This window comes from Nymphaea colorata, chromosome 13 (genome assembly GCF_008831285.2).
Source record: "Nymphaea colorata isolate Beijing-Zhang1983 chromosome 13, ASM883128v2, whole genome shotgun sequence".
Taxonomy (NCBI): domain Eukaryota; kingdom Viridiplantae; phylum Streptophyta; class Magnoliopsida; order Nymphaeales; family Nymphaeaceae; genus Nymphaea; species Nymphaea colorata.
In genome coordinates, this window is record NC_045150.1 from 15,514,665 (window position 1) to 15,532,722 (window position 18,058).

The 18,058-nt window shown below is 40.6% G+C and overlaps 1 protein-coding gene across 1 annotated transcript; it reads right to left on the reverse strand.

The window, feature by feature from the left end:
- Positions 1-369: 369 nt before the first annotated feature.
- On the reverse strand, positions 370-8,197 carry LOC116266712 (disease resistance protein L6-like). Its single transcript, XM_031648022.1, has 4 exons — positions 7,975-8,197; positions 2,911-3,001; positions 570-1,706; positions 370-448 (listed from the first exon to the last, which is right to left on the reverse strand). Exons 1-4 carry the CDS (start codon positions 8,195-8,197, stop codon positions 370-372), a joined length of 1,530 nt encoding a protein of 509 aa, XP_031503882.1.
- Positions 8,198-18,058: the final 9,861 nt, after the last annotated feature.

Below are 18,058 nucleotides of genomic sequence, written 5' to 3' on the forward strand. Positions count from 1 at the left end.
ACAATTTTTCAGCTCCACATGGTTATGCTCAAAAAAATGTAAAATTAGAAGTTGGAGGTTTGAGCCTTCCAGTATCAAGTTTTGAGAGGATAACTTATGGAAAGTTAAGACAACATGATTATAAGGTTGAGAAGGATGTGAAAGAAGCTGAACACCCCCACACCCTTTTTGTCCTACCCTCCAGGGGTTGCTGCAATGTTTGAATTGTGTTGATGTGGAATAGCAACCACACAGACAATGAACTAATCAGTTATGACGTGCATGCTTGCCAATCTAGATAGTTCAATCAGCTATACTATGCTCCTTAAAACAGAATAACAAAATTTTGGCCAAACGCTAAATAAAGCAATCAACTAAGTTAATAGTAGGCTAGTAGTAGCCAGAGTCCGCCATCATGTCAAGTTGGCACTGCTGATCACTAAGTTCCATTTGTCCAGCATACGTGCGACTTCCAAGCACGAGCATTAGTCATAAAGAAACCAAAAGAAGAGAAAATGAAGAACGTGTAGAAGCTCGTACTTACCTTTCTTCATTGTAGCATTTGCGATGTTTCGTTATTTTCCCAAAACCTGGTTGCTACCGGCTCCTGCTGGACAATATGTCTTCCCATGTCTCGCATTTGATCATGCATTTCGAATGAGCCATGCTCATCATTTATGCTGATTAGAAATTTACGCTGCAACTCTGCAATTGCATCAGTTGGGTAAAGTCTGGAACCTTCCCACATGAGCATTGCATATTCTTTCTTTCCTTTCCTCTCTTCCCATCTCTCCAACTCCCCTGGGTAAGCTTCCTCCCAATCCTCCCAACCAGTAAGAAAACATGCTATGTCCAAGAATATGCGTTGCTTTTTAGTATCAAGGTTGTCATAGCTTATTTTTAACCTAACACGGACTTCTTCATTTTGATCCTGTTTCAATTGCACCAGCTTCGACTCCCATCCTTTAACGGATTTAATGTCAGAGAAGAGGCTGCCAAATACTTGGAGGCAGAGAGGTATCCCACCAGCAATTGACACAACTTCCTCCGACAATTCTCTCCAATCTGATTTTGGCTCGGGTTTTTTAAACGCATGCTGACTGAAAAGTTTAAGCGATTGGGCAGTATCCAATTCCGGAACCCTATAGATGACCTTCTGCTGTTCCTTAAAGATGCTTTCATCTCTAGAAGTGACAATGATTATGCTTTCGCCACTGAACCAACCTGACTGGCTGCCGACCAGTGCATGGAGCTGGTCTTTATGATCAACATCGTCGAGAACTACAAGCACTTTCTTGTTTCCAATTCGTTTTTTGATCATGGTGATGGTGTCATCCTTGTTGTTTATTGGTATTTCTAATCTAAGGACATCATGAAGCAGCTGCTTCTGCAAGCCAACGATTCCATTGTACTGCTTTGATGCTTCGCGTACATTTGCAAGGAAGCTGCAGTTCTCGAAGCTGGAACAGTTCTCGAAAGGGGGACAGTTCTCACGGACATTGTGCTGCTTTAATAATCTGTTGTAGACTGCTTTGGCAAGAGTTGTCTTCCCGATGCCGCCTATCCCACATATCGCAACCATTCTGACGTTCCTATCCAACAGTTCGATCATCACCTCATTTACGCGAAAATCAAGATCTATGGGATATTTGCAGATGGACCGGCATTTAAGGTTCATTTCCAGCATAATCCTTTTCAAAATGCGCTTTTTAGGTTCTGTTTCGTCCCTACAATGAATTAATAAGCCACCAATAATTAGTGAAAGAAAGCTTCATCCATACAAGTTCCATTTCTCTCTCTCTCTCTATATATATATATATAGATAGAAAGATTATTTCCAGCTTTATTACAATCCACAAGGAACCAAATCAGAATTAATATCACAAGTAGAGACAGTAGGTGCAAAAGTGAGAGAGGTGGCGATGTACGAAGCTCATTGTCGTTTACACAGCATCAGAAAATTTCAAAAGGAAATGGAACGCTAGTCTAAACACTAGAGTAAGAAAGGAGGGAGAGGGGGTAGAGATCAGAGAGAAAAGTGACTAAGAGCATACCCATTTGCATCCTTTAGGTTGAACCCCGATACCTTTCCAACTCACGCAAAGCATTCTTTCAGTCGCTCACCTCTTCCTTTAGCTCCTTATTTTTTTCCAGCATCTAGAACACTGGCAGAAATGGACCTTTCTGATTCCCAACATCGGAAGGTTCGACACCGAAGAATACAGGAATGATATGTAAGATCATTTGGTGGGCCGACATATGTCTATGAGGAATTTCAGACATTATGATTGTCTTAAGGTAAATATCCGCTTAAGTGATTGCATTTTTGAATATTACGCCATTTTAGATGATATGGGGTAATTTTGAAATATATAGATACCTGTACGCAATTACGGACTCTTTGATGGGTTGAATCTATAATTGCCCTTAATATAAAATGGTAGTGGTCCCTGGGGTCGTGCGATGGTTGCTTGAAACGTTGGTCTCTAGGGTTGTCTCTTCCCCATCTGAGAGAGACCTCACGTGCGCCGCAAAGACCCTGAAAGATCTTACCGCGATCTACCGTCCAGTTCCTCAGATGGATTCAGGTACGCTTCCGCTTCAGTTTAAGATTTTGTTTTTTCAATGATTTAGCAAGAACATGATCCTATTTAGGGTATATACGTTTGGTTTTGTATATGCATGAGGGAGAAATCCCAACAATTGGTATCAGAGCCCATGTTCATTGTTGAATCGTTGATTCTTTGGGTGATTTTTGTGTGTCTCCCTGTTCGAATGTTCCCCATTTGGTTCTTCAGCTGCAAATTTTTCAAAAAAAAAAGGGTTTTGGCGTGGGCGAGCAATGGAAGCGGTCGGGCTTCCGTTGCAGCCGCCTGAGGAAGCAGAGGGTATGGCGTAAGGGACGGCTGGTTTTAGGTGGGCGACTATCACCAGAAGGCGAAAGACAGCTTCCAGCCGTCCTGGCACGACCCACCAGCGGCCACCACGCTGTTGGGTGGCCTGCCGGTGAACCCCTTTTCGTCTGTCGCAGCCATTGAAGAAAAAGAAGAACAGGGAAAGGGGACGGCAGGAAAGGCGACGGCAGGGAGGGGTGACGGTGGTCGAAGGGCGACCGCCGGCGACCGGCTGTCGCCGGACGAGCCCCTGAGACCCGCCGGTGCTCACCCAACGTGAAAGGAGGGCTGCTGGTGGCTTTCCCGCTGCTGTCGCTGCCATTTTCAACCTCACACAAAAGGGGAAAGGGGCAGATTGTAAAAGAAGGGAAACCGACCAGAATCTGCCGGTTTTCGGCGGGCAATGACCGGCCATCACGGCGGGCGATGGCCGGCCGTCTTGGCGGCACCCACCGGCGACCACCCACGCAGTTGGGTGGCCTGTCGGAAGATCACCACAACATGCCTTCCGTTCAGCAGGCGAGCGGTGGACACGACGCCTACGACCACTCGCGCGGTCGAGCGGGCGGGTAAGTGGGTTTCGAAACCGATACGGTCTATTTTTTGACCGGTTCGTCCAATTTTTGGGCCGGTTCAGCCCTATTTAGGCCCTTGTGGGTGCTTTTGTTGTGGTTTAAGAACGATACGGACCATTTTAAGGCCGATTCAGTGGTTTTTGACCCACTTAAGCACGATTATGTACCGGTTCATGCAATTTTGGACTCTTTTGTGCCCATTTCATTGAATCATCTTGTTTTTGGATTCAATGTAAGGCAATTTTGTATGTGTCACATCATTGAATTATTTGGTTTTAGATTTAAGCTTTGGCAAACTTGTATGCAATTTTAATTTATGTATCATGTTTTGCATGTTATTAAAATTGTGAGTGTACTTTGGATGAATGTTTGGACCATGAATTTGATCTTTGGCCATGTCTGTTGTTCGCAATTAGTTGGTTTGTACTTTATGTCGCCAAAGTGACCTCTGTTGTACGAATTTGTCTGTTTCAAACATCAGATGATAGTATACTTAAACCATGCGTGTAATGATCAACCCAAAGGAGGATTGTTGCTTGGTTAGGTTTAAGTATACAGGGCATTGAATATGTGATAATTTTTAGGTTTCCATGTGAATAGCGAGTCAATCCAAAGATAGGCTCGTTGTTTGACAGAGTTAATTATCTATATTCATTGTTGACCAAGGATACCACTTGCAGTTAGTATTTCAATCCAAAGATTGGATATTACCGTTGCACCGGTACCTTGTGATGAGATTTAGGCCATTGTATTCAAATTCATTTATATTTGTTATTTCATCTTTGTACATGTTTTGATTGCGAGCATGTTTGATATTTTTGTTCTTTGTATAGTGAGTTCTGCTTTCATGATTTTTGCAAATTTGAGTACTATTCCTGAGTTAAATGATTCGATTTTTTAAGCAAGAAAAGAAAGACTGTTAAGGAAGTTGCAATTGACCAATCATCCGTTAAGAAACAGAAGAAGCATAAGGAAGGCCTATTAGGCTGCTTCTTTTGCAAGGCTTAAGGTCATATGAAGGAGGATTGTACTGAGTATCATGCATGGCGTGAAATGAAGGGTACACTTCTCACTTTGGTTTGTTCTGAGGTTAATTTAACTTCAGTACCCAGAAACACTTGGTGGGTAGATTCAGGTGCTACTACTCACATAAGTGTCTCTATGCAAGGTTGCCTAAATTATCAAACGCCAAATGATGTTGAAAGATTCATCTATGTGGGCGATGGCAAGAAGGCGAAAGTTGAAGCCATAGCAGATTTTTGGTTATTGTTAAAGACTGGTTGTTATTTGAATTCGACAGAAACTTATGTGGTACCGTCTTTTAGACGGAATTTGGTTTCTATTTTCTCATTGGACAAATTTGGTTATTATTGTTCATTTGGAGGAAGTAAATTTAAGTTGTTTCTGCACTCAAATTTGATTGTCACTGGTTCTTTGTCTAGCAGCGATAACCTCTATTTGCTTGATACAATTGCTTCATATCGTGAAACCTTGCATGTTACATCCAGTGGTACTGAAAGGAAATTAGCCATTGAGAATTCTGCTATGTTGTGGCATAGGTGCTTATGATATATCTCTGAAAAGAGAATAAAAGGCTTATGTCGAAAGGAATTCTTGAGTCTCTTAATTTTGTAGGCTTTAGTGTTTGCATTGAATGTATAAAGGGAAAATGAACAAACATTAAGGGGTTATAAGTTTTATAATCCAACCAGTAAGTCTTTCTTTGAAATGGGAAATACCCATTTCTTTTCGGATATTGAGTTTGGGGGAGGTGATTTGGTTAAACATATTGTCTTTGAAGAGAGACGTGAGTCTACTCATACAGATGTTGTAAGCAATAGTCAGGTCTTTGTTTCTGCCATTGTTCGATCAACATATTCAGAAGAAGATAATGATGTCGATCTCCTGACTGGAGAACAAACTCAACAACCTCAAGAAAATGAAGTAGAGGTGCCATTGAGGAAATTCACTAGAGAGAGGAGAAATACAATTTCAAATGATTTTGTCTATCTCCAAGAACATGATCTTTATATGGGCTTAATGGAGGATGATTCTATTAACTTCCAGCAAGCAATAAAGAGTTCCAAATCTCATAAGGGGATAGATGCCATGAATGAGGAAATAAAGTCCATGATGGACAATGACGTATGAGATATTGTTCCCTTGCCTGAAGGTGTGAAACCCATTGGTTATAAATAGATATTTAAAACCAAGAGGGATTCATTAGGAAACATCGAAAGGTATATGACAAGTCTTGTTACAAAGGGCTTTACTCAAAAGGAAGGCATCGATTATACATAGACTTTCTCTTCAGTTTCTTTGAAAGACTCTTTCAGGATATAATGGCACTTGTAGCTCATTTTGACTTGGAGCTGCATTAGGCATTTCTAAATGTAGACATTGATGAAACAACATATATAGTGCAACTAGAAAACTTTGTTTCAGGGGATGCAAAAAAAATAGATTGCAAACTCAAGAAATCCATCTATGGGGTAAAACATGCTTCCCGTCAGTGGTATTACAAAATTTCATCAAGTTATAGTTTCATTTGGCTTTGAGACTAATATGGTTGATGAATATGTATATCATAAGTTCAGTGGGGGTAAATTTATCTTTTTGGTTTTATATGTCGATGATATATTGCTGGCAAGTAATGATGTGGGCATATTGCATGAAACTAAGAAATTTTGTCTACAAAGTTTGACATGAAGGGTCTTGGTTGTGCATCTTTTGTATTGGGGATCCAAATATTTCGAGATCGTTATCGGGGTATCCTTGGATTATCACAAAAAGCCTACATTGATAAGGTGCTTCAGCGATATGGCATGAAGGATTGTAAACCAGGAGATATTTCAGTTACTAAATGAGACAAGTTTAGTCTCAAACAGTCCCTAAAAGTGAAATCAAATCTAAGGAAATGGAAATGATTCCCTATTCATCTGTGTGAAAAGCCTTATGTATGCTCAGGTTTGTACTCGTCTGGATATTGCATTTATCGTTAGAATGTTAGGCAGATACTTAGGTGATCCTGGTATGGATCATTGGGAAGCAGCCAAAAGAGTTTTGAGGTACTTACAAAGAACAAAAGATTTTATGCTCACATACAAGAAGTCAGACTAGTTGGAGATCATTGAGTATTCAGATTCTGACTTTGCTGGGTACCAGGACAGTAGCATAGCATGTTACGAGGCATCCAATCATGCTTTGTGGTTACGAAATTTTGTACAGGGCTGCACATTATAAATGGTGTAAAAAGACCACTAAGGTTATTGTGTGACAATAATTCAGCAATCATGTATTTTAATAACAGCCATAGTTTGACAAAGTCGAAGCACATCGACATTAAGTTTTTGGCCGTTAAAGAGATGATACAGAATGGTCAGGTGTCTTTAGAGCATATTGATACAGACTCTATGATTACGGATCCGCTTACCAAAGGTTTAACACCTAAAGTCTTTCACGAACATGTTGTTCGTATGAAGGTGTTATCCTTGGATGATGTGCTGGTTTAGTGGGAGTTTGTATTTTGTTTGCTCTTATGTATGGACACATATTCAGTTTTCTGTAGAATAAAGTTTAAGGTTCTTTAGTTCCATTCTCTGTTTATGTTTTGATCTGTATATTGTTTTAAAGTTGGACCAGTTGAGAATAGACATGTTGTAATCACATTACATGTAATTCTCATGCTATACATCCATATCAGATCTATGTCATTGGTTGTGTTAACATTTGTGATCATCGAAGGTTTAGCTAATTTTAATATAGCGAAAGCCGCTTTGGTTCTGTGTTGATATGATCATGGACAAGATTGGTGACAATGACGTTTAATAAGATAGCAGTTATGAGCTCCTAAGGTTTTGTGGAATGTTTGAATGTATAAAGACATATTTGGCCCAAGTGGGAGATTGTAAGATCATTTGGTGGGCCGGCATATGTCTATGAGGAATTTCAGACATTATGGCTATCTTAAGGTAAATATCTGCTTAAGTGATTGTATTTTTGGATATTACGTCATTTTAGATGGTATGAGGTAATTTTAAAATATATAGATACCTGTACGCAATTACAGACTCTTTGATTGGTTGAATCTGTAACTGCTCTTAATATAAAATGGTAGTGGTCCCTGGGGTCGTGCGATGGTTGCTTGAAATGTTAGTCTCTAGGGTTGTCTCTTCCCCATCTAAGAGAGACCTTACGTGCGCCTCAAAGACCCTGGAAGATCCCACTGCAATCTACTGTCCAGTTCCTCAGATGGATTCAAGTACGCTTCCGCTTCAGTTTAAGATTTTGTTTCTTCTATGATTTAGCAAGAACATGATCCTGTTTAGGGTATATACATTTGGTTTTGTATATGCATGAAGAAGAAACCCCAACATGATAAGCCTCCTTGGCTCCGCCCTCCTGCACTCTACCATCTTGGTAATCTCTCTCAAACCCACTTGGATTTAGCGTAACCCTCAGAGATGATGGGCACAAATATCATCAACCTTTCTATGTGCCTAAACAAGTTATCCACACCCTCTCACCCTTCTCCAAATTCACGTTATCTATGAAAGCAGAGATGCCCCTTTCTACCAAGGCATCATAAAGATGGCCAATGAATCTTTTGTGGGTGTCGGCCCCGCTAAAACTTAAGAAAACTTCAAATTCCAGTCCATCATCTCCTTGGGAAGTTTGCGAGGATGCCTCTATTCCATCAGCACCACAACCATGAGAGCAGACGCCCTCCTCCTCGGTAGCTCCCACCATTGCAACCAATTCGGAAATAGATTAGAATGTTCCCAAAGAAACAATGAGAAAGCGTGCCACAACTGATCAGAAAGAGAAAATCGGGTGCGGCCGTCGTCGGAAGAAAAGGGCAAGGAGAAGGTTTCTTGCTTCCATCGTCGGAAGTGTTCACACTTTAGAGCTGAGGGCTGTGCTCTCAATGAGACGAACGAAGAGTCTATCGCTTTTATAGATGTGGGTGTAGGAAATTATGCCCACGATTGCGTTGGTAAGGCCGTGAAAGAAAAGCAAGAACGAGAGATTCACATTTTTGGTTGAAGCGCATTTATTCTGCCTTAGCTAAGAAATATGCACCTCACTTACCATTCTGTCCATGGTCTACTCCAAACAAAAGAAGGCCAAACTCCTGTCTGGTCCACCAGCCTTGACTGGTTCCTGTCCGCTTTCTACCTTTCTTTCTAACGCTGTGGTGAAAAAAAAAAATTGTTTTCTTAGTTAAATATTGTTTTTGTATATATGGCTGGCGGTGTGCCGACAATGGCGTGCTGATGGCCGGCATGTGAACCAACGGGACTCTTCCTCCCAAACATCACAAGCTGGGGAGAGAAGCGGAGGGATAGAGCTTTCAGCCTTTCACACTACATCTGATGACTTTGAAAGTTATTGGGTCCCGCAGATGACTTGGAAACATATCACCCCTGGACCCAGCGGAGCCCACCAAGAATCGTACTAACACTAGGGCCAATGGAATCGACCTAGCCAAGGGAGCCCTCCAACTTCAAGACGGCCCTTGACAGACAGCGGCCAACTCGTCAAAGATGAGTCTCATCACCGGGAGGCAGAAAGCTGATAAAGCTCTTACACAATATCGGCCGAGACCTTGATTGAATCGGCGGCTATGAATCTGTTTGTTGTGATCTGATTCGAAGATATGATCGGATGCTGACTTTTAGAATCCCAATACGCGTCTGAATATTATATGATTATGGTTTATATGTCAGCTTTTAAAAATGTTAACCGCATGAAGCGCCGTCTTCTCACCGGAGAAGAATAGACGCGTAGACAGTGGCGGTGGCAGGGGGGCCCACCTGGGCCATGGCCCTACCCAGCACATGAAAAAAAAAATTGCATTTGAAAAGTCGAAAATTTTGAGTTTGGCCTGACCGCTCTTTCTCCCTAGCCCTACCCTCCTCTCGCGCCCTCTCTCTGGCCCTACCCTCTCTCTTGCGCCCTCTCTCACTCTGGCCCTAACCTCTGGCTCTCTCTCGTTCCCTCTCTCTCTGGCCCTACCCTCTGTCTCTCTCCTGCGCCCTCTCTCTCGCGCTCCCTACCCTCTGGCTCTCTATCACGCCCTCTCTCTCTGGCCCTACCCTCTCTCTCGCGCCCTCTCTCTCTCTACCCTCGCCAGCCCCACTCTCTCTCTCGCGCCCTCTCTCTTTGGCCCCGCCCAATCTCTCGCTCGTTCCCTCCATCTCTGGCCCACAGCGCAAGCCAGAGCCAGCCCCCGCGCCGGCCTCCCTCTCTGGTTCTGGTCCACACGCAGGCCATTTCCGGCCCCACCCTCTCCCTCGCTCGCTCCCTGCCCTGGCCCGCAGCACAGGCAATCCGCAATCACCGGCTCCGCCCTCTCTCTTGTGCCCTCTCTCTCGCTCGCTCCCTCCCTCTCTTGCCCACAGCACAGGGAGTAAGCAGATCTGGGTAATGCCTTGTTTTTTCCTAGTATTGCTAGTTTTTGCTTTTTATTTCCTTCCTCTCTGAAGCAGCTTTCTTTTTTTCCTGATACATACTGTAATACTAATACATCTTGTCTTAAAGATGTAAGACACGAGTTGCTGCTCAGGAGTCAAGAGGACTTAGTATGCTTAGAAATAATAAAAAAAGTATTTTTTTTTAGTGGTATTACATGATCAAGAACTCCACACTGAGCCATCACCTCCACTGGACCACTGCAGATAGGATCATTCTGCAGTGCCATGAACCTTCTCCTGCTAGTCGGTAGGCTTAATTGGTTCATTCTGAATGCACTTCTCCTGCTAGTCGGTTGGTTAACTTCAAAGAAGTTAGATTAATTTTTAGGTATCTTAGCTTGCTGCTTCATATCTGGGGCAGAATGGTTGAGTAATCGTTGGAAATTTGCAGTATATACAATTAAGATATGTTGGGTTCACTTTGCCTTTCAGTTTTGTTTCCAAACCCCTTTTGTTATATTGCTCAAACTTGTGGAGTAATTGTTAAGATTAAGAGGAATAGATTTTGAAGCTTATTGTCTTGTCAAGTTGGCTTGTTTCATAGAACTGTATGCAATCATCATAGCAGGACAGATGGGTTCTTATAGTACTTGAATCAAGATCAGTTGTTTTTGTTAGACTTCTGTTTTTCTAAACGTCAAGGTATGTAACACTGCCTAAGTAAATTGGAGCTGGTTTGAAACTTTTATGCATTTGCTATCTGTGTGTCAATAAAGGCAACCTCAAATTCCACTTGAATCTTAGTGAAAACTGAATTGCAAGCAAACCGTTAAACCATATTCTCTGCAAACATCACAAGAAAATAGCTTAATGTTGCATTTGATGCCCCATAAACCAGTTGAATAATGCATGGTTGAACCTCTCAGTTTGGTTAAACATATTGAGGTTCCCTTCAGATTTGTTGTTTGAGCTTTGCTTGCCACATGAGCTTCAGCCAAATTTATGTTTTCAGCAGCAGTATTTCCAGGCATACAAATGCTTGTTACGATCTTTAGGACATCTTATGACTCTGCAAGAAAACTTTTATGTTCTAGGAATGAAGAACGATTAAAGAGATATACTGGATTGTATTCTTTTACTAGATAAGGCTGAAATACTAACATAGTTGATAGCCTGTTTGTAATGAAGAAAATTACTGATAAATTCATATTCTTCGCTGTTACTGTAGAATGCAATCTTACATGCTAGATCTGATCAGGACTTTGGTCCCTTTAGTTTTTGATATGTTTCGAGTTTGATTACTTCGACATGTTTAAATCTTGCTGTCTATTTTAAATTTTAGGTTTTTCGTGTTAACTTATTGAGAAGATGATGAAAAATATTGAAAGTTATTTAAAAAAAAAAAGTTATTGATCAGGAGGGACAAAACCAAGGGGAATAAAAGCAGACGCAAAAACTGATTGTGGTACATAGAAAGAATACAAAACTGCTTTTTTTAGGTAAGTAACATTTACTTTTTGGGTTTTGAAGTTTATATATGTATTTGTTTCCTCTATTTTGAGTTGTTGTTATATTTTGAGTTGTGATATTTGTATGTCCATCTTATGCTCAGTGCTCACACTTACGCCACTGTAATAGAAATAGAGCACCTTATCTGTTTAGGACAGATCGCACTTCGTGCTAATGACACAAGCAATTATTAAATGTGCCGTAGGACAGGTCGCGCTTCACGTTCATGACATGAGCAATTATATACGACATATGTTCACTTCTACTATACTGTGGTTTGCAAATATTATCTAAAGTGTGTGAATCTCTCTCTCTCTCTCTCTCTATATATATATATATATATATATATATATATATATATATATATATGTATACATATATATATATATATATATATTATAGTTCGTTGGACCGTTTGGCCCGCCCCTGAAAAAATTCCTAGCTCCGCCCCTGCGCATAGAGACCCTCGCGCTGGACGGACGCGGCTACTCAGATTGAAAAGGTAATGGCCTCTAGTGCTGCTACTTTGTCTGGTAGTGCTTGGGAAAAGCATTCCCAAAGAAAAAGAGCTGCTTTGACAAAACATTTTCTTCTGAAATCTGCTTTTTTTTGTGTGTGTGTGTGTGTGTGAAAATGGTGTGCCACGGGTGACGGCGTCTCATGTCTGCGAATTTTAGTTCTGAAAGGCCAACTATTACCTCCATTTGTGGAGTTCATCATGTTTAATCTCTGTTTTTTCAACTTAAGGGTTTGATGTAGCAGGTTGCGCCAATATCAGGTAAAAAATGTAGTTGCTGGTTTGATTTCTCACAGGCCGTTCTACCATCTTGAGTTACGGATTGGTAGGTGTCAGATCAGTTGAGTAAAGGATAAAAGCCAGACTTAAAAGTGTTTTAAACAAAATATGAACTCTGATGTGTTTATCACTTTAGCAAGGACATTCTACTCATTTTAACAAGACCAGATGATTGATTTATTACCTGGACTTGCCGATAACTAAATGAATGTTAAGGAAAAGTTTGTTTATATAACTAGATGCTATAACAATATTGCATATTGTCCATTTTCAAAACAATAGATAAGAAGACTTCATTGTGACAAATATCTCGTAAATTCGAAAATATAACGAATATTACACTAGAATCATGTCTATCGAAAAAAACCATGAAAAAGACACATCTTTTATAAAAAATGTTAAATAAAAAAGCACATTAAATACATGTATTTAACGAGTATTAACACGTATGCATAGTGGAGTTGGGCGAGTATTAACACGTACGCATAGTGGAGTTGGGCCAGTTAGCTACACCTTCATTGCATCTGCCTTGCATGTCTCCGAATTGGTGCCAAGTTGCACCACATTAATCTTCCATAAGGGGCCGTTTGATGGCCTGAAAATGTGGAATTGGAAATATATTTTTCTTGAAAAAAATGAATCGAAAAAATCTTTCCGATTCCAATTTTGGTGTGTGTGTGATGACTGAGAAATATATTTCCAGAAATATATTTCTATGTTTGATGAAAAAGAATTATATTTCTAGATTTCCAAAAAATTAATTCTTAGTTTGATAATAAGGAAACATTTTTCCAGATTTACAAAAATTATAGATAAATGATCACACCAACCTTTGCTTATTTGGAAATTTCCAGATTGTAGGAAATTTCCTCCTCCGTTGCTTATTTGGAATATTTAAATTCAGTTGTGCTATGCAGTTCGAACATGTTAAATCAGTTTCAGATTAAGTTGATTTGCAGTAAATTTACAGTTTGGTCTTAATATCTAGAATTATTTATGCATCGTCTGAGTGCTCTGCAGAAATCGATCCATCTCCATGTTCAATCTTGTCACTCTAAAAAGAATAGCTGTCATGAATATGCTAACTATTCATACTAAAATTTGTCTGGCACAAAAATGAGAGGGGACTTTACATATTTCCACCCCAAGAGTTGATGACAAGAGTTGCAATAGATGTCAGCAACAGTATGTAAACCAGTAAGCATTAGTTTATCTTCTAAAATCCCAACTGTAACATTAACACTGCAGTGTACAAGGGGAATGCAGTTAGTAAGTCAACATCTGATTTCAGCATTCTAGCGTAGGTCAATCACAAAGATGCTCCATCCTTTACAAATCTGAAGCCAACTAAGAATGCACACTATACAATACAGAAAGTTATCATAGAACGGAAAGAAAACACGTAACACATATACTAAAACCATTTCAGCAACACAATCACTTTTCACAAATCCCACCTATGCATTCTAGTTGTGTTAATTCATCAAGAACATCATTGTGGACATATATATTGCCAGCCCTTGGGAACATTCTGTTTAGAAGCCTTCTCTAGGTTCCCATTCGAGGAACAAATCCATGCCGTATCATCTCTCTTAGAACCAGGAGCAGAACCTTCTGATATCATTCGGTACAAGTACACTTTTGCATCAAGAGACTTCTTCATATTCAACAGACCATATAGCACATCTGTAAAAGAACTTAAGCAAGATGAGAACTTAAGCAAGATAAGATGAAACTCTAACTAGGTAGTAATCAAATTAGAGCAACTATAACCATGCAACGATGGAGTGGCCGATGGTCTCCAAACATCAATAAAAATTAAATCAAGTGGAGCATCAATCTTATGTTGCGTTTGAGCAAAAGGAAGAGCATGACTTTTCCCTCTTTGACATGCATCACATATCTTATTATAAGCCCTACTATCAATAGGTAAAGCAAATTTCTTCAAAACATGTATCACAATTCTAAAATCAGGATGTCCCATTCGATTATGCCAATGATCAACTGAGACCTGCTCTCCAACAAATGCTGTTTTCTGACGAGTTGCATATTGGTATAACTTTAGCTGATATAAGCCTCCTTTATTTGTTCCCTGCAGAAGTTTCTCCCCTGTTGTATGATTTTTAACATAACAACAATTTGCGTCAAATTCAAACACAACATCATTGTCACGAGCAAATTTATGCACAGACAGTAGATTTTTAAAAATACTAGGAATATGCAACACGCTATTTATGAGAAATTTTGAATTTGAACTATAGAGAGAAGCATTACCAACATTCTTGATTTGCAGACCAGTACCATTTCCAACTCTCAATTGATCCTTCCCTTAATACTCTGAGTGAACAAAAAGTTTATTCAGATCAGCAGTTAGCGCCGGTGTCTAGATACCAAAAACTATCATCTGCTTGAGGTGTAATTTTCATGTGATACGCTTCTGGGAACAATGACTCCTTTTGAAATTTATATAATTTACAATGTAGTGCACCATGTCCTGATTTCCTGCAAGCTTGACATACAGTTTGACATTGAGAAGCAAGATGTCCACGGTTACCACAAGTGTGACAGTTGACAACTTTATCCTGAGAGCGATGTCCTGGATGCCTTGTTTGCTGGCTCAGGTTTTCCACGATAGTGGTGATTCTTGAAGTTTTGTTGTCGATGTACTAGGGTCAACACAAGTGCGCAAGGAGACTTTTAGGGTGCCATATTCCTCTACGGGAAGGCCAGAAAGAATGTTCATAACCAAATCTTCTTCATCGACTCGTTTGGAGTCCATAGCTAATTGGTGAGCTATGTCTTTGGCTTTGTGAAAATAGGTTGTTATGGATTCAGTTCCTTCCTTCAGGTTTTGCAGGGAAGATTTTAATTGCGGCACTTTTGCTCTTGACTGAGCCGCGTATATACGCTTTATGGTGGTCCAGGCCTTGTATGATGAATCAAGGCCTACAACCTGACTGTGCACGACTTCACTAAGAGATGAAATAATCCAACTTAGTAAAAGTTGGTCACCTCGGTGCCATTCCAGAAAAGTAGGATTTAAAACAGTCCCTTTGCCATCCTCACTAGGCAATAACTGATTTGGCCATTTGAACGACCCATCAATATATCTCATCATATTTTAACTTTTGAGCATAGGAATAAACTGAGATTTCCAAAGTAAATAGTTGTCGGAGGACAGTTTTATAGATAGGAAATGCTCGAGACTTATTGGAGTAGGAATGATGGAAGAGTTAGACCTGAAATTGGCAGATTCATGACGTCTGAACCAGAATTTGGTGGTGCTGCAGGCAAACTATAAGAGTTGTTGTTTGGTGATTGTGATGACATAGTGCACGTCCAACTTTGTGGTGAAAAGGGCTTCGGTGGAACCAACATGGAGGAAGACGGCAAACAGAAATATAGGCTCTGTTTTGCTTCAGACGTTGTTCAGGACTGCCCGACTCGCAGAATTAAAAAAAAAAATCAATGCCAGCTCCGATTCTAATGAAAATTGGACAGTAATGCGTTATTCTTGTGAGGAGTGGACGCCCCAACTTTCAGCTTCAACCGATCACTAGGGTTGAAACGTGCGAGGGATTTGGCCCACTATTTGCTGCGATATCTTGTTCTTCATAGGTGCTTCTCTGTTTTGCAGCACCTTGATCTCCTTCAATCTATATAGCTCAAGTTCATCAACCTGAAGCTCTGATACCATAGTAAACCTTAAGCTAGAGAGAGGAGAAAGGAATTGACAACATTTTAACGTGGTTCGGCTTGTTAGTCTACATCTACAAAGGGAAAGATATCTCACTTGTTAATTTTCACAAGATGAGAGATTTCATTTATATTCAATTCATTTGTTCATCAATCCCATATATCTTGGGATTAGATTGATTTACAAGATCTTGCAGTTTTTCCTTTTCTGAGGTGGTTGTCATTCTAGAATCATCATTACCATAATTTCTTCTAGCTAAAATCTTGGATCTGATTTTGTTGGCCTGGATGTGTTTTCATCTAGCGTAATCTCCTCCAATGTTACTTCCTTCAGCGATACTCTTGGAGCTGCTGATCATATCATGATCTAGTTTATCAAAGCCCTACCCTTCCTTCTTCATATGACAAACATAGTTTACCCAATCTCACATGGTGGCATGCCTTAGATATTTCCATACCTTCCCATAAAAATTTTCACACATACTTTCGAGCTTCTTACATGTACTACGATAAAAACAAACTGACAAGCCCCAATATGCTGGTACTGTAGATATCACATGTGTTGACGGCTTTGGTTGTTTCGGGTCTGGGTCTGGACCCGATCCGCTTTGTAATGTTGTGGGTTTTATTTATACCCTAGTAATCAATCTTTTCATGGTTAATGAAAATCTAAAAGAGAGAGAGTGTCTGGTTGCTAGTGGGCACCAGTCATTCTCACCCGTGGTTTTGTCCCTCTAGTTGAGGGGTTTTCCACGTTACATCTGTATCTGTTCATTGTTCTACTGGCTTTTTCTGTTTCAACATGGTATCAAAGCCGAATCTCTGAAAAGAGGGATTTTTTGGCCCGACGAGTTGCTGTGAAGTTTCGTCTCTCTCCGCCGCGTTCCCTGCTTCCTGCCGTCACCCTTTGCCTTTCTCTCGTACACCATCGACCATCGCTCGGACACCCGTCGTCTGCCTGATCTCGGCCTTGCTGCTCCAACATTGCCCCTGCTGCTCCAATGTTGTCGCCCGACGTCATCGCCCCTGCTGCAGTGGCAAGTCTCGCCATTGTTTCCTGCGATGTCGCCTCCCATCTCCTGTCTCCCATCTTCCTCCACCGTGTCTCTGTAGATGCTCCTGTCATCGCCTCTCCCTGCATCGTCTGCTACCTGCATCGCCTTGTAGAGGATATTTAGCACAATATGAAGAAGGTTTCACAATATTACACACGATATATTATGTCTGCAAAACCTTCAGTATTCAATGATGGAGAAAATGAGTCTCTTCCTTGTTAAGATATGTCAGACATTGAGACATTACATGCTTTCCTATAAAAGCAAGGCGGTATCAAGATTAAATCCTCTCAAATATATCATACATCAGCCATTTCTCATAGGAAAATTTGACAAATGGTAGGTACTCCTCATGATGTATGACTTAGAGTCCATTTTTCAAAAGCCCATCAAGAGACAAGCATTGATTGATCAGTTAGTAGACTTTCCATTGGTTGAATAGCTGAAGACCAATGATGACTTCCTTAATGAACAAGTTTTATACATTGAAACCACTCAGCCATAGACAATGTTTTTTGACCACTCCAAGGACAAGGATGGAATAGGTGTTGGGATTCTCCCAATTACTCATGAAAAGGAGATGATCCCTTATTATCTCAGGTCGGAATTCATATCCACTCACAACATTGCTAAATATGAAGCATTGAAACATGGACTCAGAATATTGCTCAGTTTCAACATCGAAAATGTTCATGCTTATGTTGACTCTCTACTAATCGTGAACCAAGTCAATGAAAAATGGAAGGTAAAAGATGCAAAATTGACATCCCACTAGGAAGTCACTCGAGCCGTGGTGCAACAATTACAAAGGAATTCGAGCTATTTCATTCCAAAAAGGAATTTAATCAATTTGCAGGCATCTTGTCAGCCTAGGATCCATCATCACTTTCAAGAAAAATGAGTCAAGTAGAGTTTTAATGGTTGAAGACTGAGTCAACCAGCATACCACCCTCTAAAATAGATCAACCAATTTGCAGGCTGTCGCCCCCAGCGTCGCCTTCTCCTTCCTAGTCTTGCATCGCCGGCCATAGTTGCCATTCTGCTCCAGGTTTTTTTCGCTCTCCATGCAGCGCCACCAGTGTTATCGCCTGCTCCTCAGCTCAGGTCCCAGCTGCTGTTTCTCTCTTTCCTTGCTCCT

Excerpts from the sequence above, each read along its gene's own strand:
- LOC116266712 (XM_031648022.1), bottom strand. The coding sequence starts at position 8,197 with ATGGTGGGAGCTACCGAGGAGGAGGGCGTCTGCTCTCATGGTTGTGGT. Across the intron at positions 3,002-7,974 it reads TAACGTGAATTTGGAGAAGG|ACGAAAAGGGGTTCACCGGC; the intron begins GTGAGAGGGTGT and ends TGGCTGCGACAG. Across the intron at positions 1,707-2,910 it reads AAGCTGTCTTTCGCCTTCTG|GGACGAAACAGAACCTAAAA; the intron begins GTGATAGTCGCC and ends AATTCATTGTAG.